The following is a 24,229-nucleotide window of genomic DNA, read 5'->3' on the forward strand; positions in this document are numbered from 1 at the left end:
ATTAAAATGACAGTAACAATCCTTCAAGATATTAAGTTGGTGCAAAAGTAATTGCAGTTTTTACATTGTTGAAATTTGCCATTTAATATTGGAATACATTTAAAAATAAATGTGGTTATGTTATACATCATTTTAATGCACACTTCTCACTTTATGTTTTTTTGCTAATGGCTTATTGCTTTATTTTATATTTATTTTAGACTAGGGAAATGATGTTAGACTAAAAGCAAATTCAAGTGATTTTCTTATTCAAGTTCGAAATGGGTTGTAAAGCAGTGGAGACAACTGGCAACATCAACAATGCACTTGGCCAAGGAACTGCTAACAAACATACAGTGCAGTGGTGGTTCAAGAAGTTTTGGAAAGGAGATGGGAGGCTTGAAGATGAGGAGCATAGTGGCCGTCCATCGGAAGGAGACAACAGCCGACTAAGAGAAATCATCGAAGCTGATCCTCTTACAACTACATGAGAAGTTGCTGAAGATCTCAGTGCCGACCATCCTACAGTCATTTGGCATTTGAAGCAAATTGGAAAGGTGAAAAAGCTTGATAAGTGGGTGCTTCATGAGCTGACCACAAATCAAAAAAATCGTCATTTTAAAGTGTCGTCTTCTCTTATTCTGCTCAACAACAGTGAACCATTTCTCAATCAGATTGTGATGTGTGATGAAAAGTGGATTTTATACAACTGGCAATGACCAGCTCAGTGACTACCGAGAAGAAGCTCCAAAGCACTTCCCAAAGCCAAACTTGCACCAAAAAAATGGTCATGGTCACTGTCTGCTGCCCATCTGATACCCTACAGCTTTCTGAATCTGGGTGAAACCATTACATCTGAGAAGTATGCTCAGCAAATCGATGAGACGCAGTGAAAATGCTGGCCTGCAGCCAGCATTGGTCAGCAGAATGGGCCCAATTCTTCTCTACAACAACACCAACCACATGTCACCCAATGCTTCAAAAGTTGAACAAATTGGGCTGTGAAGTTTTGCTCCATCTACTGTATTCACCTGATCTCTCACCAACTGGCTACCTAAAAAAGGTAGTATCTTGAAGTATCTCGACAAGTATCTTGACAACTTTTTGCTGGGGAAATGCTTCTACAACCAGCAGGACGCAGAAAATGCTTTCCAAGAGTTTGTCTAATCCCAAAGTACAGATTTTTACCCTGCATGAATAAACCAACTTATTTCTCATTGGCAAAAGTGTGTTGATTGTAATGGTTCCTGTTTTGATTAATTCAGATGTGTTTGAACCTAGTTATAATGAGTTAAAATTCACAGTCTGAAACCATAGTTACATTTGCACCAACCTAATACACCCATGAAATTAGGCCAAGAGAGAAAGAAAAATTTATACAACTGTCCTTGTAAAACTCTCCAGTTTAGCCATTTCAAATTGTAGGTTTCCATCATCATTTTAATGCATAATACCAAAGATGTGAAAAATTTTCACCATTTTTAAATGGAAAGATACATAAATATATCACACTCCTTTCAGTTACAACACAAATTTCCCATGACAACAATACAATGGCAAGAAGAATTTCATATCCCCTAACATAAAATAAAACCATTTAAAGTAATGTACTAGGCTAAATTTAGCTCTCCTTTTCAATGAATTTAAATGGATAAAGCAATTAATAATCTCCTGACAACTCCCTATGGCAAGCTAGAGTCTTCCAGAGAGTCTCTCATCCATTGATAAGAACTCATAGACACATGAAGATTTTATGTCTTGGGGATCTTCTAAGAGCTAAAAGCCAAGGATGGAACAAGTGAGGCAACATGGAGTAATAGCCACATACCTACACTTTCTTCCTCTTCATTATGACCCTAGTTTCTTTGAAATAGCAGGACATTACTAGTAAGCTATGTATATCATTAGAAAGCTAAATTGACAAAAGCAAAAACAAAGGAGGGAGAAAAATTCAATAGTTTGTGAACCTAGAAGCTGAGATTTCTTCCTGAATTTGAAATTGCTGCCTGTTAAATAGTTACTGACAACTGTATCCTTGGACTGGTGTCTCCAACTGCACTTCCCCACTTAGATGATCTAGAACATAACAAGATCAGCATATCCAAACACAGACGTCTCTTCCTCATCACACAGTCTGCACCCACTCCTAGGTGCTCATCTCTGGGATTAACACCAACTGCCTAGCTGCCTCATCCAAATATTTTGATGCTTGCAGGCGTTTATAAGTTGCTAGCCATGTCACTCTGTGTGACCCTATGGACTGTAGCCCACCAGCCTCCTCTGTCCACAGGGATTCTCCAGGCAAGAATACTTGAGTGAGTTGCCATATCCTCCTCCAGGGGATCTTCCCAACCCAGGGAACAAACCTGCCTGCATTGCAGGCAGATTCTTTTTTTTTTTTTTTTCTTTTTTCTTTTTATTTTTTTTAATTATTATTATTATTTTTTTTGCAGGCAGATTCTTTACCATTTGAGCCACAAGGGAAGCCTGGATATATGTATCTGTATAGCTAATTCACTTTTCTGTACAGTAGAAACCAATGTAACATCGTAAACAACTATACTCCAATAAAAATGAAAAAAAAAAGTCTCATCTAAAAATTTACATTGATTAGCACTTTATTTACTTCTAAATTAAGCCGGATTTTCAAAGGTTATAAATGTTATACCAGAAAATTTAGGTACCTCATTCTCTGTTTTCCAGAATTAGGGACATTTTGGGGTTTTTATGAGTAATTTCTATCATTTCAAACATTCTTGGAATTTTAAAATAATCGACCATGTCTTAGGGGATATTTTCACAGATGTTTCTGTTGACCTTTTTGTTTAACAGAGGACAATAGAGAGCTATGTGGATAAACGCATGGGCACCACATACGGCCCTCCAGCAGGAAAGAAGATGACTGTCTTCATTGATGACGTGAATATGCCAATAATCAATGAGTGGGGAGACCAGGTAAATCAATCCTGTTGGGCACTTTATTTGTCTAGTTAATCATTGATTTATTTTTTGATGAGTAAATGTTTTTCTATTTTTTTCAACTTGCAATTCCTGAATTCCAGTAAAGTCCATTATTTAGGTCCTGGGATATAAAGGAATGACCTTTTAAGTCCGAAAGTTGTCTTTCTTAGGTTACTAATGAGATAGTACGACAGCTACTGGAACAGAATGGATTTTATAATCTGGAGAAGCCTGGGGAGTTTACCAGCATTGTGGACATCCAGTTTTTAGCAGCTATGATCCATCCTGGGGGCGGACGCAATGATATACCGCAGCGACTCAAGAGGCAGTTCTCGATATTTAACTGCACGCTACCCTCTGATGCTTCCGTGGACAAGATCTTTGGTAAAATGAATGTCAGTGGGGCGTGGAAGGGGAGAATCCCTGCTTGGGTTCCAACGAGAAAATATCCCCCCAGAGGTCCACACAGATGGGAGCATTGCGTGGTTCCTTAGTCTGCTGCCTTCATCACTTTCAAGGGTATATTTTGTTTGTAAAAGCATTTTTATGTATTGAGTTGGGTGTCAAGGTAGATCTTTGCTCCCTATGTATTTCTTTTTTAAATATATAATTTTATTTCTTTATTTTTGGCTGTGCTGGTTCTGTGTTGCTTCTCAGGCTCTTTAGCGGAGGAAAGCATGGGCTGCTCTTGCTGCAGTGTGTAGGCTTCTCATTGTGGTGGCTTCTCTTGTTGCAGAGCATGGGCTCTCGGGTGTGCGGGCTCTTGGGTGTGCAGGCTCCCAGGCGTGCGGGCTCTCGGGTGTGTGGGCTTCAGTAGCTGTGGTTCCTGATCTTTGCAGCACAGACTCAGTAGTTGTGACATACGGGCTTAGATGCTCCAGGGCATGTGAGATCTCCCTGGACCAGGGATCGAACCCATGTCTCCTGCATTGGCAGGAGGATTCTTTACCACTGAACCACCAGTGGTAGGGAAGCCCCTACCTATGTATTTCTTTAAGATATTGTCGCTAGCTTCTTAAGCTAGGAGGTTAAATATTAAGTGGTCTTAGACATGATGAGATGCCTTCCTCATGGATACACATATTTCAGGTCTGGACTGATATATTCCACACCAGCAGTTTATGTAGCTGATACCTAACCAACCCATATAATGATTTTAGCCTAAGAAATATCAATATCTCTCAGGATGGGGATTAGCCAGAGTCTTTTCCTCAGAATAATTTATAGGGTTGTAATAAATTATTGATTGATTGCACTGTGTAGTATTTCAGAAATCATCCAGGAAACACTTGCACAATTGATAACCATATTTATTTAACTGAGTAATGAAAATGAGTTTAGAAACTGATTATGGAATCACTCTTTTCAGAGAAAGAATGTAAAGTTATGCATGCTTTTGTGTTAGGTATTAATTTACCATTGCTGAAATTGAGACTGAGGAAAAACTAATTAGGATTACCCTAATTAACTTCTGGCAGACTAGAAGGTCTTCTTAGTGCCCTAGGGTAGTGGAGTTGGCAATATCTGCCTTCAATCACAGCAGAGGGCAGAGGTTTGAAACCAATGACACCAGACTTATCTAAACTTGGGAGAAGTAAAATGGACCAGAATGAATGACTATTATCACTTTTAATTATCCTTTTTGGCGTGGAAAATTTTGCCTGTAAAGTAAATGAAAATATTTTATAATGCATGGAATGGCAACAAAAGAATGGACTAATCTTAGAAGATTCGTGAAACCTTTCTTTTTCTTATCTGTCCAAGGCAACTTTATATATTCATCATTGTTACCCATTTAATAATACTGAATTAGTTCAGCTAGAGTTTTCAGCAGCATTTCTTAATCAGCTTTTCAGTATGTGAATGCTAACTCACTTGAACCTATACCTGCATTTTAGGTTTAACACCCCCCCCCCAATTAATTAATTGGAATTTCTTTAATATGTGGTTAACTATTAAAATGTGTCATTGTATTTATATTCTACATTACGTTTTTCATTTTAATTTAGTTGATTTGAACTGTCAGTCAGAATGTTATGACTTTTTTTCCTCTTTCAGGTGTGATTGGGGTAGGATATTACTGTACCCAGAGGGGTTTCTCAGAAGAAGTGAGAGATTGGGTGGTGAAGTTGGTGCCCCTGACACGCCGACTATGGCAAATGACTAAGATTAAAATGCTCCCGACTCCTGCAAAATTCCATTACGTTTTTAACCTTCGAGATCTTTCTAGGATCTGGCAGGGAATGCTGAACACTACTCCAGAGGTTATCAAGGAACCAGATGTAAGTGATACATAAGAGAGTAAAATGACTAACTTTGTTATTTATTATAAACTCTAAATATTCTTAGTAATGTAATTTTTATGGGCATGAAAATATTTTGGGGATGTTTTAGCATGGATATTTTTTTCTTTTGTGGCTTTTCACTAATGTAAAGGTAAAGTATGCCAGATTGTTTTCTTTAAAAATTCCAATTAAATTTGGTTTATGTTTAAGGAGACAGTGTATACTATTATTTTCTAATGAGTAGAATAAAGGGTAAAATTGATTTTGTTTTTCATCATAATTTTCTTATACTAAATAATGGCAAACACTCCTGTTGATTTTATTATGTCTGTCTTCATATTATAAACTTCACATTATAAACCTGACATTTAACTTTACAAAGTGACTATCTTTTAAAAAATTTAAAAAATTATTAATGGAGGATAATTGCTTTATAATGTTGTGTTGGTTTCTGCCAATGTGAATTTCTGTCAATTCACAACAACGTGAATCAATGATAAATATACATAAATCCCCTCCCTCCGAAGCCTCCCTCTCACCCCCTCAACCCACCCTTCTGGGTCATCACATAGCACCAGGCTGGGCTCGTGTGTTATATAGCAGCTTCCCATTAGCCATCTGTTTTACATATAGAGTATGTATTTCAGTGTTACTCTCCCAATTTGCCTCACCCTTCTCCTTCCCCTGCTGTGTCCACAAGCCCATTCTCAATGTCTGTGATTCTATTCCTAGCCTGCAAATAGGTTCATCAGTACCATTTTTCTAGATTCCATATATATAGTGGTGCATGTATACAATGGAATATTACTCAGTCATAAAAGGAACGGATTTGAATCATTTGAACTGACTGAATGAATTTGAGTTAATTGAACCTAGAGCCTGTTATCCAGTGTGAAATAAGAGGAAAACAAGTATCATATATTAATGCATATATAAGGAATCTAGTAATTATCTTTATATGTAAACTTTCAAAATTGAGGGGTGAAACCAATTTTTTTTTTGTTAGTCATCCATGATCTTTCTTTTCCATACAACTTGATGCACTGAAAGAATTACAAATATTGGTAAAACTGAAAATAGGCAGGAGAGTAGAAATTTTATTTGAATTTCATTTGACAAAAAAATGAGTATTTGTACAGACACTCAAATATAACAGTTCCTAGCACTATAAGAATTCTCTTTGAACTAAAAGGAAATTCTACTATGTAAAAATCAGCATTATGTAATGTGTAAAATTTTAAAGTACGTAGTATGTAAAAATGCAGTACATTTTTCCTTTTTTTTTTTGCTGAAGGGCCTATGTGATCAGACCAAGGCGATACCAGCCTCTTTTTCAGACTTTGATGGTAGTGAGGTGGAAGTTAAGCAAATAGGTTTTAGGGACTTCTCCACATAAACACAGAAAGACAGTTGAAATGTCAAACTGTCACAAGCACATCAAGTGTGGACGATAAGAAAAACCCAGCTTTACCCCAGATACTCACAAAGTAGGTAACCACACAGGCTGACTCCAAGACAAGACATTTTGGGGAAAACGCACTCTCCTTGTTACAGAGAATTGGGAGTCATTTTAGCAGTAGTGAACATGTAATTTAATTTTTTCCCTCAAAGTCATTGACAAATTCATGGCATCGTGGAATGCTGCTATGCTGTGCCCAGTCATGTCTGACTCTTTGAGACCTCACGCACTGTAGCCCACCAGGCTCCTCTGTCCGTGGGATTTCCCAGGCAAAAATACTGGAGCAGATGGCCATTTCCTGCTCCAGGGGATCTTCCTGATTCAGAGATCGAATCATGTCTCTTTCGTCTCTTGCATTGCCAGGCGAGTTCTTCACCACTGTACCACCGATATTACTTTTTGAGTACCTATTTTTTGGGTGCTGATTTTAAATCAGCATTAACAGTTCCAGCAATTGGTTTGTCATGAACTTTTGTCTTAACTGTGTCATTAAATATATTTCACTAAGCTTTTATTTTCCAGCAATCAAAGAACATTTATACATTAATAATATAATGGCTTCCCTGGGAACTCAGACAGTTAAGAGTTGCCTGCAATGTGAGGGGCCCGGGTTTGATATCTGGGTCGGGAAGATAGCCAGGCAAAGCAAATGGCAGCCCACTCCAGTATTATTGCCTGGAGAATCCCATGGACAGAGGAACCTGGCGGGCTATAGTCCATGGGGTTGCAAAGAGTTGGACATGACTGAGTGACTAACATTTTCACAATATAACTTAAAAACCTTCTATCTTGCAAAATGTTACCAAGTTAAGAAATTTGCACTAGTCTTTCATATCAAATAAGATGCTTAGACAAATTTTGTTATTCTTGCTATTGGGACAGCGATATTGAACAATTAATTCTCTCAACTTCCAGTTAACTTTGGGCCCTGGATCATCTAGATGAAGTGATTGTTTTGTGCAGATAACCCAGATTTTTGTTGTAAATTTCCTCCACAATGTTTTAAGTAAATGTATCTTTGTAATTGTCTCAGTTGTACACACGAGAGTTGTTTATACACAACTTTTTATATTATGCTCTGGCCATAATGTTGGTGTCTTATCCAGACAGACTAATTGATCACAAACATAAGACTTTTATGTAAGAGTATTAGTTTGTTGGTCATTCAGAGTGAATTAGTATTTTATCTAGGAATGGTTTTGTTTTAATTTAAGGGCTGAAAATAAATAGACACTACTTTTTATTTACTACCTGGAGAAGGAAATGGCAACCCACTCCAGTATTCTTGCTTGGGAATGTCCATGGACAGAGGAACCTGGTAGGCTACAGTCCACGGAGTTACAGTCAGACATGACTGAGCGACTGAACACAGATGAGACCAATTTGGAATAAAGCTAAGGATATTTTAACTTTTTATTTTATTTTACCTATTTTTTAACAGGACAGTAATATTCACGGACAGTTTTGTATCCTAAGACTATGCGTCCCTGTACAAATGCCAGTAATGTCCCCCACATCATTTTGGCAACCAAAAATGTCCTTTTTTGGTGATCACATACCAAATGAAAGCCATTAGTCCAGGATTTTTTTCTAAGGTGCTCTCAAACCTATTGCTCACATTAAAAGGAAACCAGTAATGTTAGCCTTAAGTTTTTAAAATGTCACATTCTAAATCAGGAAGGATGGTCCTCTATGATACTGCCCACTTGAATTCCCGACTCTGACATAAGGGGAATTAATAACACATTTAAATGATGCCTCTGGCAGGAACTGTTAAGGCTCTGGAAGCATGAGTGTAAACGTGTTATCGCTGATCGTTTCACGGCATCCGACGACGCGACCTGGTTTGATATGACTTTAGTCAGCTTGGTGGAGCAGGAGTTTGGTGAAGAGAAAAAACTCCTGGTGGATTGCGGAATTGAGACTTACTTTGTGGATTTCTTGAGGGATGCACCTGAAGCTACAGGTAAACTATTGAAGCAGAATTTGAAATCCTCCAAAGGGATATCCGTTGCCCAGCGACGACCTGATGCGAAGGGACGGCTTGTTGGAGAGGACCCTGACGTTGGGAAAGACTGAAGGCAATAGAAGGGGGCAGCAGAGGGTGAGATGGTGAGATAGCATCACTGACTCAACGGACGTGAATTTGAGTAAACTCCGGGAGACAGTGGAGGACAAAGGGGCCTGGTGTGCTGCTGTTCACGGGTCACAAAGAGTTGAACCCGGCTTAGCGACTGAACAACAAAAGGGGCTTCTGATGACAGAAGTTTAGTTCAGGGATGTTGAATTTCTGTCTAGTGAACTTTGCTGAAACAAGTCTGAGGCACAGTAGGTGCTCAATAAATATAGTATGCATGTTGTTGTCAATTTCCTCCACAATGTGTTAAGTAAATGTATCTTTGTGATCTTGGATTAAGATTAACCATTTTGTACATGTCAGCCTCGAGTATAAAGGTTGAGTTGGGAGGCAGGGTCCAGCAGAAGACAGTGCACAAGGCTTACGGCTGTCGTATAGAGGTAGATTTGAGAAATGGGTCTCCCATATGTTAGCTGGGCCAGCTTCTGAACTTTCTTGAATCTCCTGCCTCTACTTTTATAAAAATGGAAATATTGAAATATGTATCATGGGTCCTGTGGGGATAAATGAGATGGTGTCTGTAGATGGCTTGGGCAGTCTGTGTCTGTACTCACTGCGAGAGGAAATATAACAACACTATGATTAGTACTTGAATATTCCCAGGTGTTGAAAATGAAAAGGAAAACCTCACGTTCCCTGAGAGGACCATTGAATATAATTAGAGGTGGGCGATGGGGAGGCAAGATTTTGTGGTTATGGTTCTGTGAAAAACTGAGATATACTGTATTATTTTTTTTATGAAAAGTGGTGCTCCAGTTAATTTTTTTCCTCAGAAATAGCTGAGCTTAAGTAGGATATTTTTCTTTCAATTAGAAACCTATTCTAATACTGAGGATGAATATTAAGTTAGTTTTCATATTCAAAAAGTCATGTTTAAGCACGTGCTGTTTATACATTTTAAATGATTGAAAGTGATGAGGCAGCCCCTTACTAGATTTGATAAGGATGTATGTGATCTGTCAAGTTTCTCAGTAACAGTTGAAAAGGATGGTTATTGCTGGCTATGCAGTTGGATAGATCTTTTCAGAGAAAGAAGCTGATAGAGTTTGTTTTAAATCAGGTCACACACATCCAAAAATCATGTAAAGGTAGGAGTATTATAAGGTGATTAGAATTTATGTTTTATTTCCTCTAATTCAGAAGGATAAGTAATTGTGTGCTCGAGGTGCAGAGTACAACTCCAGCATTTTGGGGTGGGACTTGGGGGTTTGGGTGGGCGTGGGGTGAATGAGTCTAGAGGCAAATACAGAACCTTTTGTGACTTCAGCACACTTTGTTTCTCAAAGCTTGAATGGAACATTTATGAAATAACAAAGTGACTATTGAAATTCTGTTAGAGAGAGCTTTGCAAATAGACCAATCTTATTATGCTAAACCAATTTTCTTGCTTTTTCATAAAAAAAAGTTAATATAGTTTATGTTAGGACAGGGTCAATTGAAAGTAATTATGTACTATAAGATTTGGAAGACTCTCTTCTAATACTCAGTGAATTTCTAAGTTGTTTAGAAATTCATATATTAGTGTATTCAACTAATATACTATTAGTATATTCAACTAATTAGTATATTCAACTAATATACTAATATATATATTATAATATACTAATATATATTAGTATATTCAAATGTTAACTGATAGTGAATTTATATATGCCAAATTTGGCTCTTTCTTTGGCATTATGCTTTATAATCATAGTTGGAAGAGTCTTAAACTGATACTTGTCTCTCTCTTTTAAAATAGTTTAGTGATTTTAATAATTTTCCCAGTGAAATAATTCAGTGTTTAGGAAATTTTTTTTCTGTTTTCTCTCAAAATTCACCTCTATCTTCACTATTAACTTAAAATTTCTGAATCATAAAAATTTCCTAAGCAGATGCAATGACCTTTTTCTTTTTATTCTTATTAAAAACTCATTTAATTCTCTATCTCTTTTGCGGATTTCGACATTAAATCCCTACTTTTTCGATCTTCATTTTGACCATTAAGTGAGTGTCTCTGGGAAGATCCTTGAAATGCCAATGGTCTATTATGAATATAAATGAAATTCAGTGTATGGGACATTATTTGAAATTGACTCTTTGTAGACAAGAAAGAATTAAGACTGTATATGATCACAGAAATTCTAATGCTTTGACTATGGTTTGCTTTCTTTTCTAAAAATATATACTCCAGCCTTTAGGTAAAATTCAGTATTGTTCAGTGCTAAATTGTAAAGCTATGAGTGTATTAAATTAGGTTGAGGAAGTGGTAAAGTCCAGTGATTAGGAGAAACTTAGTTGATATTTCTTTTCTAACCCCAGGTGAAACATCTGAGGAGGCTGATGCTGAGATGCCCAAAATTTATGAGCCCGTTGAATCTTTTGATCACCTGAAGGATCGTTTGAATATGTTCCTACAGCTCTATAACGAGAGCATCCGCGGTGTGGGCATGGACTTGGTGTTCTTTGCAGATGCCATGGTCCACTTAGTCAAGGTCAGTGGCCACGCCCAGTAGCACCTCCCCAGAGTGACAGACACTTGCCTTTACATCAGACATTTCCCCTTCCTCTTTAATTTTCCTCTTCTCGGAGAAAGTTCAGTTTAAAAATAAACCCAATGCTCTATTCCAATTTAATTTCTGAACTGAATGCAACATGTCACACCTATAGGTTTAAAATCAGAGCGTGTGTACTTCAAATGTGTGATATGATAATTTTATTCAGTGTTGCTATACGGCTTCCAGCTCAGTGTTTTCACTCTACAGAATGAATGTGGTTGACATCTGAGTCAGAAGCACAGGCACAAAGCCTGCTTCTATTTTGCATCCTGCTAAGGAGAGCTATAAAAAGTCGGGCATTCATTTTGAGGACATTATACTAAGTGAAATAAACCAGTCACAAAACCACAAATACCATTTGAGCTCACTTCTGCAGTACCTAAGGTAGAAAATTGAGAGATAGAAAGAGTGGTGGTCGGTAGTGGCCAAGGGAAGGAGAATGAGTTGTGTTTAATGGTACAGAGTTTCATTTTTGCAAGATGAAGAGTTTTGGAGCTAGATGTTGGTGGTTGCACAACAATATGAAGGTACTTAATGGGATTGGACTATACCGTTAAAAATGGTTTGGATGGGAAATTTTACATTGCATGTATTTTACCACAGTTGGAAATAGTAATTAACAATAATGCATAAATAATTGACTTTGAGCTGGGATGAAAATTCTGTTAAATGCTATCCACCAGGAAAGTACAGTTTCCTCTCTACTCTATCATATGAGTCACTTAGGCTTCCAATCACTATAATGATGGATATGATGGATTCTCAAAGGATAGAAATAAAAGATATTTACTTGACCTAATTTATGGAAGGTGGGAGATAATGCTGTTAAAACCCTGTTGATACTCTCACTTTGTTGATGGCAATTATTTTTTCAGAATACATCCTTTTCATTAGAAAGAAGCCAGTTTGGGGCTGTCTTCCATTTCTTAGGCTTATCCATGAGGAACGACCTCAGAATTACAAATTGTCACCTCTAATAATTATAAAATCTTAGAATTGGAGATGATTTCAGAGGTTATCTAGTCAGTTCTCCCTCTGAAAAATTAAGGAGTGTGAGGAAGGCATTTCTATAAGGCTGGACTAAGTCAGGGAGAAGGAGAATGACAGTGAGTAAATCCTGGGGTTGTAGGTCCCCAGCATGTGGACATTTAGCTTGGAAACTGAATTCTCAGAATCTGAGACATCTCTGTTGAATTATGAGTGCAAATGTTCTTCCAAAACCACATATAAAGAACATCTTGAAATTAGTTCCTAGTTTATAGTTGAGTAAATGTTTCAGGAAGAATAGAGGCACTGTCATGTTTAGTTAATTGAAAGGAAGGAGCCAAAGAATAACATTTTCTAAATAAATAATATCAAAGGCAACTTCCTGACTAGGTATCTATTGGAGACAAAATCTGATTGGCTTTGGGGTTCCACAACAGCTAGAAATGAGGTTATTTATGTTAATCTCTTGCTTGAGGAAGTTCTCTAGAACTTTCCTCTTTCTGGGTTTTATAGCCCAAGTGTGTGTTAGTCGCTTAGTCACGTTCAACACTTTGCGACTTCATAGACTGTAACCCGTCAAGGTCCTCTGTCCATGGGATTCTCTAGGCAAGAAGACTGGAGTTGCTCTTTCCTTCCCCAGGGGATCTTCCCGACCCAGGAACTGAACCCAGGTCTCCCGCTTTGCAGGCAGATTCCTCACTGTCTGAGCCACCAGTGAAGCCCACGGACGATGCATTTCTTCACTTTGTTTGGGAATCACATTCAAGGCATGTGTGCCGCAGCCCAGGTCCTTGACTGTGTTTTCCCCTCACTCTCAGCCTCTAGCATGCCTCCTCTGAGATTAGCCAAAGAATCTGTGATTGGAGGTTTGAGCTCAAATGCCTTATTTCTCACTGTTTCCTAGGCCAGCTCTCTCACCTACACTTTGGTTTTCTGTGTACCGTTACATCCAAACTCTGTCATGTGAGTGTGAGCCTTGAAATATGTAACCTAGTTATAAGACAGGATAGAAGCCAAGAGACACGATTGAAGATGAAAACTGCAGCAAAACAGGATGTGGTCTGAAACCGAGTGTGTTTCTTAGTTCCTTTCTTTATTAAAATGATGATTTTTTTTTAAAACCAAGAATATTTCTGCAAAATGTCTTTTGCCTCTTTGGTTAAAGTTCAAATCATGGTGTATATGGTTTGTCATATCCGTTGTGAGTGGTGCTCAATTTAGGGTGTAATTCAGAGAAATCAATTGCTCGTGATTAAACACATCCTGATTCCAGAGCATCTTATCAGTGCTACATTCCCAGCAGGCGTTTTGTTGTGTAGAATTCATCTGCTTGTGTTTGTCTTTTCTACAAGACTATAAGCTCTATGAGGGTGGATACCCAATATATTCCCTTCAGTATTCACAGGATAGAGTGCTGCTGAGACAGGCACCCTTGTGGTGCTTGATAAATAGGTCGAGAATTGAACCAAATCCGCAGTATGGCCCTAAATACCCTATCTTCCAGTATTTCCATAGCTGGTATTGAAGTTCCCGCTCTGTTGAGGACCCCTCGGGCATTTTGCTGATTCTGAGCCTGTGTGTATCCCATTCCCTCTTCTTAAAATTCGCCTAACTGCTGCCCCATGTGTCACCTTCTTTGCACAATAAACTTCTAGTTATTCTTCAAGATCTAGAGAAAATTCCCAGCCCCACATCTCAGATGCCTTCTCAAGCAGTGTTGCTTCCTTTGCATTTTTTTTTACTCCAGTTGCTATCATTCCTGCCCACCCCAGCACTCACCACAGTGCTCTATTGCATGTTTCTATTAATAGGTCTCTCCTCTACTGGAATATGAGCACCTGCAAGGCAGGATGGGCATTAATACATTTTAAAATATTTGCTACAGAAATTAAAAAATGAATATCTTTATCTCACAGTCTGAGATAGTAAGACTAGATAGCCCCATTTGAAGTTCTCACTTCACTGTGTTTTCTCTTATAATTTCTGTTTTTAACTAGACTTTGAGATTACTTTTAAAGTGTTCTATTTGTTTGTTCACATATATGTTCACTTGTCAAATGTGTTTTAAGGGTTTCTCATATGCTAGAAGGGGCTTCCCAGGTGGCATGCAATGATAAAGAATCCACCTGCCAATGCAGGAGACGTAGGAGACATGCGTTCGATCCCTGGATGGGGAAGATCCCCTGGAGTAAGAAATGAAAACCAATTCCGGTATTCTTGCCTGGAAAATTCCATGGACAGAGGGGCCTGGTGGGCTACAGTCCATGGGGTTGCAAAGAGCTGGACACGACTAAGCCACTGAGCAAGTACGCACATAGTTCTGGAAGGTGGGAATGGAAATTTTTAGTTTCAGACCTAAGCCCAGTTGCAGGAAAAGTTATTGGGATGAAAGTTTCCAATACCTACTTAATAATAATTATTTAAACCCTTAATATATTCACCAGCATCAACTAAAGGAAATGGTTATTGAAAAAGTCATGTATTTTGGATAAGTTAACCAAGAAAAGACAGAAGACTGGGTGACTGAAGTAACTTCTTTCCTGTCTTGTCTGTACCTCTTGAAGTAACTCCAGGGAAAGGGTATGAACAGACACTGGGAAAATGCTAAGAATTCTCGCCTGTACCACCTCTCCCCTGCCTGCAACAACTTAGGGGAGAATCACATGGTGAAGATGAGTAGGAGTCTGGAAGAGCAAGGCTGTACCAGGTTTGGTGGAACCAGGTTCTCAGGTCCGCAACAGGAAAATGGTCTTCATTTCGTAGGACTCACACTAAATTGGGAGTAAAATCCAAAGTCAAGAGTAGTCTCAACAGGAATAGAGTGTAACATCTGCCAGTGGAGGGAATCCTGAAAAAGGATATTTAACAAAACCTTATTAGAATGCAGAGGTCAGGCTATGCCAGAAAACTTCCACCGGTAACAGAGAAGTGATCCTTTCTTAGCTCCCGTATAATTCTTGATCATTAGTTTAGAAAAAAGCTGATAGTACAGCAATACTGCAGGCTTAAACTGCAGTTAGGAGGCAGAGATAGTCATCACATGCGGTGAAAAAAGCATCCAGGAGAATTCTGCAGTAATCCCCTCTAGGTGGGGCTGGAGACCTAATGGTGAAAGTAATTCATTGAATACCAATAAAACCAAAGAATCACAGATTTTTACCAAAAAGATGACTTTAATGGTGAGAAACTACTGACTGGCAGAGTGGACTTCTGGTCTACCCATAATCACTTAGTAGCTACCTTAGGTAGCACCGTCTTTGCCAAATAATACAAGTGTTTATGTTTATTCCTTTCAAATTCCATCATTTATACCATATTTTGGAAAATTTTTTGCCCTCTATTAAAACTATATTAGTTTTCAAATGTGGAGGATATTCTAATTAATCGTGTGTTGTGTATTCCAAGGATACACATTGCTTTGAAATTTTCTGTTTTCTTTCCTGTTCTCCTAAATTAGATTGGCAAACTAAAAGGAAATCTCAAAGTCCCCTTTATTTCTCTCCTTGAAAACCCAGAGCAAGACACAGTCTGGGCTCTGCCTACTGTTCTGTACTGCTCTCCTCTGAGTTACCTAAAAGGTCCATCTCCCTACTCTCCACTGTTCTATTTCAGAAATGCCTTCATTTGTCCAACCAGTGTATCTATCTATTCTGGTCCTAAGATGCCTACATCTTCTAAAATGCTTAAACAGGCATATCTCATTTTATTGCCCATCACTTTAATGCACTTAGCAGATATTGCAATTTTTACAATTGAAGGTTTGTGGTCACCCTGTGCCACGCCAGTCTGTTGGTGTCATTTTTCCTGTAGTATTGACTCACTTCATTTCACTGTGTCAAGTTTTGGTCATTCTCACAATATTTCAAACCTTCTACCAGCAAAAAGAGGATCATTCACTGAAGGCTTAGATGATGGCTAACATCTTTTAGCAATAAAATATATTTCAATTATGGTATGTGCAGGTTTTTTAGACATAATGCTATTGCACAGTTAATGGTAGAGTGTAAACATAACTTTCATTTGTATTGGGAAATAAAAAAATATGTGTAACTGTCTTTATTGCAGTATTTGTTTTATTATGGTGGCATGGACTTGAATCTACCGTATCTCCTAGGTATGCCTGTATTGAATAAATAGGAAAAAAGTGGAATATTGCACATTAAATGAGATGTACTTTTTCTTTTTCATATTCTAGATCTCACGTGTCATTCGTACTCCCCGGGGAAATGCCCTCCTGGTTGGGGTGGGCGGATCGGGGAAGCAGAGCTTAACAAGGTTGGCTTCATTCATCGCCGGCTACACTTCCTTCCAGATCACTCTGACAAGGTAACATGCCTTCACTTTAATTAACCTGAAATGGATGTTGATAAATGGTTCTTAGAAGCCACTTGGAGTTAAGAATGCATTTATCTTAATGTAAAGGAACCATAATAGTTTTCTTTCTTAAATGTTGACATTATTGTTTTCTATCAACCTCTGTCATAGACCATGAAGATTTCACATGAATAATTTGCTTTAGAAACATTTCAGCCTCTCATTTCATCTTGGTTTTCATGTTATGCTTGATATGAGTATTATGTATATTCCTTTAGTGCATTTTAGAAGAAATTTATCCTTACTAAATGTTAATTTAGGGCTTCCTCATGGCTCAGCAGTAAAGAATCTGCCTGCCAATGCAGGAGATGCTGGATATAGGTTCGATCCCTGGGTCAGGAAGATCCCCTGGAGGAGAAGATAGCAACCCACTCCAGTATTCTTGCCTGGAAACTTCCATGGACAGAGGGGCCTGACTCTTTGTGACCCCCTCTAGTCCATGGGGTCACAAAGAGTCGGACATGACTGAAGCCACTGAGCATGCAGGCAAGCAGATGTTAATTCAGATTTCAAGAATAGCAAACTGTTGGTAAACTGGGAAAATAGATTAAAAGCTTGTTGATTTACTTATTCGTGTGTTTAAAAGCATTCATGGAACACCAACTATGTGTCACGCACTGGCTCAATGCTGGGGTACACGGTAAGCAAGGTAAGCCTGACCTGTGTCATCATGGAGCTTATAGCAGTTTAACGGGGACAGCTGAGCAACTCATTCAATAAGATGTGATAAGTAGGTTTTATCTCTGTTAAGGAAATAAGTGCAGACTAGAGTTTATTGAAATGTGAGGGAAGGACTGCTAACCTACTTTAGGGGATGGTCACAAAGGCTTCCAGGAGAAAGAGAAGCTTCAACTGAGATCTGAATGAGTAAGAATTATCTCAGAGTAGAGGAACAGCAGAGAATGTTCCAGGCAAAAGGATCAGCACATGTAAAATCACATTTGAGACCCTGGAAGCTATTACATATGGCTGGTATAAACTTAAGGTGGAAGGTGGGAAAGGAAGAAAAATGGAAGCCTTTGGAGGTGTCATAAGGAATTTGGACTTCATCCTAGTGGCTCAGATGGTAAAGAATCCGCTTGCAATGCAGGAGTGAGTGAGTCAGTGAAGTCGCTCAGTCGTGTCCGACTCTTTGCAACCCCGTGGACTGTAGCCCACCAGTTCCTCCATCCATGGAATTTTCTAGGCAAGAGTAGTGGAGTCGGTTGTCATCAGTCCCTGGGTTGGGAAGATCACCTGGAGAAAGGAACTGGCTACCCACTCCAGTATTCTGGCCTGGAGAATTCCATGGACTGTATAGTCCATCAGGTCACAAAGAGTTGGACACGACTGAGCCACTTTCACTTCACTGTAGCACTGGGAAACCGTTCATGAGTCTCCACTAGGGGAGGTGTGTCAGATTTGCACATGGAGAAGATGGACAGAAGGAACGAAACCAAAAGGTTAGAAGGCTAACTCAGGGATCTAGGCCAGAGATGGTGGTGTCCAGAGCAGAAGCAGTGAGAGTGGATTATAGAGGGCAGATTCAAGAGATTCTCAAGAAACTGGCACTTTTGAACGTGATGCATCTTGGTTCTAGCTTGGGAAACTGGATAGTTGGTGCTGCTACTCATCAAAGTAGGGACCCCCAAGATAAAGAGAGGCCAAACAGAACTTCGGGATGAACCAAGATAAGGTGAGAAGCAAGAGGCCAGTTTGGAAAGTTTGTTTGGGCAGAAAATTATTAGAAGTTAATTTCTAGGTATGAGTCTTGCCTCTCAGGTGTTGACTAAATGTTGGCTTGGTGCCGTGATCTCTGAGATGGAGGCTTGTCGCCACTTGCCGTGACAAAGGTTGGAAATGATTAAACACTGGGTTTGGAGAGCCAGATACTCAGGTGGTTGTTGTTACACCTTTTGTTTGGTCTAAATTACTGAATTCTGCTTGGAGAATCAATCTAGAATGTTATTTTTCCCCCCAAGTACTAAAACAGAGAGAAATAATTTTAGTTACATTGTGTATAATTCTAGTTTGTGGCTAGAAGCAACAATAGATAAAAGATAACCTGTTCAGAAAAGGGATTGAACTCTGAGACTTTTGTTCTCATATTTTGTATAAAACTTAGTTTTCAAAGTACTTTTACATGCACAAGCTAATGTGATCTTCGAAAGAACTTTGTGGCTTTGTGGGTTAGCAGAACATTTTATAGCCGAGGCTCAGAAAGGCTATGATTTGCCTGAAAACCCAGATAAACATGGGAATTGACCACAAGGTTTCTGATCTGCCTTGACTTTGATGAAGCTGTGCTACCTCAGAAAAAATACCTTATGACTCCTCTCTCTGTGATAAATTAGTTCCTCTGTGGGTCGTGCTGGGGATGCTCTTGTACTGAGAAAGAGCATGGTCAGGGCCTTCTCTGGCTTCTCAGAAGCTTCCAGAGACCATCCTGTGTTAGCCTTTACATCACCATGTGGTCAAGGCTCAGGAAGTAAGAGCCTCTCCTTTGGAAGCACAGCTATTTGTTAGACGACTCAGGCCATGTTATTTGAGGCAGTGGGGTCCTTGAGATCTAGGAGACTGGGCTGAAACTTTTCCCTATATCTCAAGAAGATCCTTTCTCTTGTTCTCCCTACCGCTCTCTCTCTTTTTCTCTCTCTCTCCCTTCCATCCCTTCCCTCGCTCCCTCCCCACATTTTTCTTTCTTTCTCAGGGGACTGCGTCTTTGAACATGTTTTTCTCACCTTTCAGATCTCATTTATCTAGATGTTTTCTTAAAATATTGCTTCATGAGCACTGTCTAAATAGTCAGGACATGGAAGTAACCTGGATGTCCATGGACAAATGGATGAATACAGAAGTTGTGGTCCATATACACAACTGACTATTACTCACTCATAAAAAGGAACGAATTTGAGTCAGCTCTAGTGAGGTGGATGAACCTGTTATATAGACTGAAGTAAGAAAGAGAAAAAACAAATGTCATGTATTAATGCATATATATGGAATCTAGAAAAATGGTACTGATGAATCTGTTTGCAGGGCAGCAGTGGAGATGCAGACACAGAGAACAGGCTCGTGGATACAGTGGGGGAAGGAGAGGGTGGGACAAATTGAGAGAGTCGCCCTGAAACATATACATTACCATACACAAAATAGATAGCCTTTGGGAATTTGCTACATGACATGGGGAGCTCAACCTGGAACTCTGTGACAACTTGGTGGGGTGGGGGGTGGGATGGGGTGGGAGGTGACCGAGAAGTTCAAGAGGGAGAGGATATATGTATACCTGTGACTGGTTCAAGTTGGCAGAAATATTGTAAAGCAACACAATATTGTAAAACAATTATCTTCCAGTCAAAAATAAGTAAATTAAAATTTTGCTGCATGGTAGTGGTATTTCTGGTCCCGGAGTTTAGGTTTTAAATGTTGAAAAAGCCCAGAGCATAGAAGTTAAATATTTTGTAGCTTTTTAAAAATCAGAAGGCCATTGGCTCTTGTGCCTCGAATTCTGAGTTTATCTAATGACAAACTTCAGATACTAATTTACTGAATCTGAATCTCCAGGATAAGAATATCGTAATTTTCCCTTTTGGCAGTCATGGGCTCCTCTATATTGGGACCTCTTTTACATTTCATGATTGCAAGCTGACTTCCACTAAAGGATTGCTTTGGACATGAGAGAAGAGTTAGAGTGGGATATTTAATAATGTTTCCAGTGATTCTACTGCAGTGCACTGATTGCTCAGAAAATTCTTTCATGTGAGATACAAAGATGCAATGAAAATAGTTGTGTTGGGGGATTTGGAGGGCCCCATTTATAACAGGGTGTCTCTCTCATGCCATATAATGAAGACTTGAAATTCTTTAGTTTAATTCACTTTATGAGATAGCTTCTAAAATATAAATTGCAGATAGGTGCTTAGTAAATATTCCAGCTTGGCTTTTCCATTATCTTTACCAACAAATATTTTCAAAATGAGATGTGTATACTCATTTTGATGGCATTTAGTTGTGCTAAAAATTACACTTTTGTTTCAGGTTGGTTTTTCATTCTAGATGTTTTTTGTGTGTAATATTATGTTTTATAAAATGTGGAGTTTTAAAAATTATTTTCATTTTTGCAAGTAAATACAGTGAACCAGTAACAGTTGCATGCAACAAAATATCTACCTGATGGCGTAATATCAGCATTTTTTGGTTAACCAAATGGCATGAAGCATTGTTACAAGGATCTTTCCTTTCCATGAACATATTTTAGCTAATGGCACAATGACATTCTTTCTAGATCATACAACACATCAAATCTGATGGAAGACCTGAAGACATTGTATAGAACAGCTGGTCGGCAAGGCAAAGGCATCACTTTTATTTTCACAGACAATGAAATTAAAGATGAGTCATTTTTGGAATATATGAATAATGTTTTATCATCGGGTGAGGTAGGAGCTTATTCTTTTCTTAAACTGGAGTGTAATTGCTTTGCAATGTTGTGTTGGTTTCCATTGTACAGCGAAGTGAATTAACTCTATGTATATGCCCTACCCCTTGGACCTCCCTCCCACCGTCCCCCCGTCTCACCTCTCTAGGTCATCACGGAACTCTGAGCTGAGCTCCCTGGGCATACAGCAGGCTCCCACTAGCTCGCTATTTTATACAAAGTAGTGTATATATGTCAATCCCAATCTCCCAGTTCATTCCACCCTCCCCTTACATCCCTGTATCAGCAAGTCCATTCTTTTCATGTCTATGCCTCTATTCTTGCCCTGCAAATAGGTTCATCTGTACCATTTTTCTGGATCCCACATATATGCGTTAATATACGATATTTGTTTTTCTGTTTTGACGTCACTCTAAAAAGACAGCCTCAGGGTCCATCCACATCTCTGCAAATGACTCAATTTCATTCCTTTTATGGTTGAGTAACATTCCATTGTGGATATGTGCTACATATGTGTTTTACCTCTTCAGATACCCTCCAGAGTTAGGAGGATTTCCTTCTGTATTTCTCTCTGTTAAAGTACTGAATCAGTATTATTATTGGGATTAGGTGACTGGTTTGAAGAATGGCTTTTCCTACTGGGTTTTTGAGGAATAAAACTCCCAATCAAAATGTTGAAGATGTTAATGGAAACTCCAATAGAGGTGGAAAAACAGAAGAAGGTTGCAAGGAAAGCTGGTTGGATTTTTGATATGTCCATTCACCCCCTTAAAGGACTGTGACTTTAAAACAGAAGAATTTATGTGTATTAAAATGTGGTCTATCTTATTGTGAGGATTTTGGTTGATTTTCTAAACATGAGTTTAAGGACACAAATGAAGAAAATACATTGTACATATCGGGCTGTAAATTCTGATTTGTTTTTATATTCCTGTATTGAGTTTGAATGTCTGCACTTTTCTTGAAGGTCTCCAACCTCTTTGCTCGTGATGAAATGGATGAAATTAATAGTGATCTCATATCAGTCATGAAAAAAGAGTATCCTAGGCGCCCTCCTACGAATGAGAACTTGTATGACTATTTCATGAGCCGGGTCCGACAGAACCTTCACATTGTACTCTGCTTTTCGCCGGTGGGGGAGAAATTTCGAAATCGAGCTCTAAAGTTTCCTGCCCTTATTTCAGGATGCACTATTGACTGGTTCAGCCGATGGCCCAAGGATGCCTTAGTTGCTGGTTAGTATGGGGGAGATTTTTTATATCAGAATTTCTGGTTTATAGTGTGTGTGTGTGTGTATGTGTTTATATTCTGTGCCATCCACTGGATTGAGCCAAAAGTCACTTTGTCCAAGGTTTGAGGATTTTTGCAAGACTTTGCTCTTTCTCATTTGGCAGCTAATTTTTTCCCCAGAGTGTGGTTATCAGCGAATGACATCTTCAGCCTGTACCCCTTGGGTTAATTTATGGTGATTCTGATGTTTTCAGTGTGGTTTAAAGCTTTGTCTCAGTTGGTCCCCGGGCAGGTCCTGGGACATCACAAGAGGGCACTGAGGTTTTAATCTCTCTAATAGCATTTGTGTTCTTTTTTAAGTGGGTTGGTCAACCTCAGAGCAGTTTAAGCCAGGTAATTCCTTCTTGTGGCTGCAGGGCTGGAAATCAAAGAGGAAAACGTTATCATCCATCCTCTGATGGTTTCTGGGCCTGAAAATGGATTGTTCAACAGAGACTTTCATGATTGGAGCCCTTGCTGTTTCTGCTTATGTTTAATCCTCCATCCTGTGGAACATGAATGCTTCTCTTAGTCTGTAAATGCAATTGAACATGAAAGTTGTATAGGAGATGTTAGAGAGCGCGCCTTCAGTTTATGGTTTTTTCAGCTTTTGGTGAGAAAGTGCCTGTGGCTATTTTAAAAGGTGGAGATAGTTGAGTCTCACCTTTGACCTGTTGTATCAAGACTTCAGGAGAACCCTGATTCAAGGCAATCGTTTTCAGACGTTTTATTATTGTGTCTTCATAATAATTAAGAAGAGGCTTATTTTCCGGGAAAACATGGCAGGTAGCCCTAATAGATAAAACAGTGAGAAGCAGAGGGGAGGAAGGATTCTGAAGCCTCATCCTTTCATGGCCCTGTCACCTGCTTAAACCATACCTCCCTCCCTAGCTCTGCGATTGCCAGTGGGAGAATGACTGATTCACTGTCTCCCAATCATTACACATGGAAAACTGGGGACAATGGAGCTTAAGGAATTATCAGAGGTGCAAGAAGCCAATAGCTATAGCCAATATATATGTGTAGTATATATATATAGTGGTGATGGTGGTTTAGTGGCTAAGTCATGTCCAACTCTTTTGTGACCCCCTGGACTGTAGCCCACCAGGCTCCTCTGTCCATAGATTTCCCAGGCCAGAATACTGGAGTGGGGTGCCATTTCCTTCTCCAGAGGAGCTTCCCAACCCAGGGATCGAACCCGAGTCTCCTGCATTGCAGGTGGATTCTTTTACTGCTGATATTTTATTCTTAGCACTCTACTCTCAGTAATAACGGTTTTCTGATCTGTGTCTTTTAAACATAGAATACTTTAATATGTTTGAAATACCGATGTACAGTGTTCCCTCTTATAAGATTTGAGAAAATGCCAATGATTTAAAAATTTAAAATCCTATTAAAATGTCAATACAACTAAGGATAAAACTTTAAAATTCTTTGAAGTAAGATATAAATGCAGAGCACAAAACCACAGTATGTAAGAGCTACATTCAAGTATACTGTGAAATATGATAATTGGTATGCAAGTGCTTTGTAGACTATTATGTAAGGTATTATTACTAACAATAAAGATAACAATTTCAGGTGACAAACACCGTAATATACTATAATTAGGATGATGTCATTTAAATTATGGAGCCCTTCTTAGCAAGTCTTCATTTCAGTTATCCCTTGTATCACAAGACATAGGTGCTTCCTTTGTTGATTTCTCACAATCTGCCCCATTCTTTTACATCTCTTTGCATCAACCTAAGCCAAGATTCCACAGAGGGCAGGGAAACTTTTATTTCTATGTCCTCAGCTCCTAGCAAGTGTCCTGACTTTCAG

At 38.9% G+C, this 24,229-nt stretch overlaps 1 protein-coding gene across 1 annotated transcript in view; it reads left to right on the forward strand.

Moving 5' to 3' along the window:
* DNAH5 (dynein axonemal heavy chain 5) overlaps positions 1 to 24,229 on the forward strand; it is a 314,041-nt gene that overhangs the window by 193,902 nt on the left and 95,910 nt on the right. The window contains exons 48-55 of the mRNA XM_061129706.1: positions 2,812 to 2,934; positions 3,111 to 3,324; positions 4,999 to 5,222; positions 8,452 to 8,650; positions 11,123 to 11,295; positions 16,541 to 16,671; positions 20,984 to 21,137; positions 22,104 to 22,371. Coding sequence (XP_060985689.1) covers positions 2,812 to 2,934; positions 3,111 to 3,324; positions 4,999 to 5,222; positions 8,452 to 8,650; positions 11,123 to 11,295; positions 16,541 to 16,671; positions 20,984 to 21,137; positions 22,104 to 22,371 — 1,486 coding nt within the window. The remainder of the gene's footprint in view (positions 1 to 2,811; positions 2,935 to 3,110; positions 3,325 to 4,998; positions 5,223 to 8,451; positions 8,651 to 11,122; positions 11,296 to 16,540; positions 16,672 to 20,983; positions 21,138 to 22,103; positions 22,372 to 24,229) is intronic.

The sequence above is a fragment of the Dama dama genome, chromosome 25, assembly GCF_033118175.1.
Source record: "Dama dama isolate Ldn47 chromosome 25, ASM3311817v1, whole genome shotgun sequence".
Taxonomy (NCBI): domain Eukaryota; kingdom Metazoa; phylum Chordata; class Mammalia; order Artiodactyla; family Cervidae; genus Dama; species Dama dama.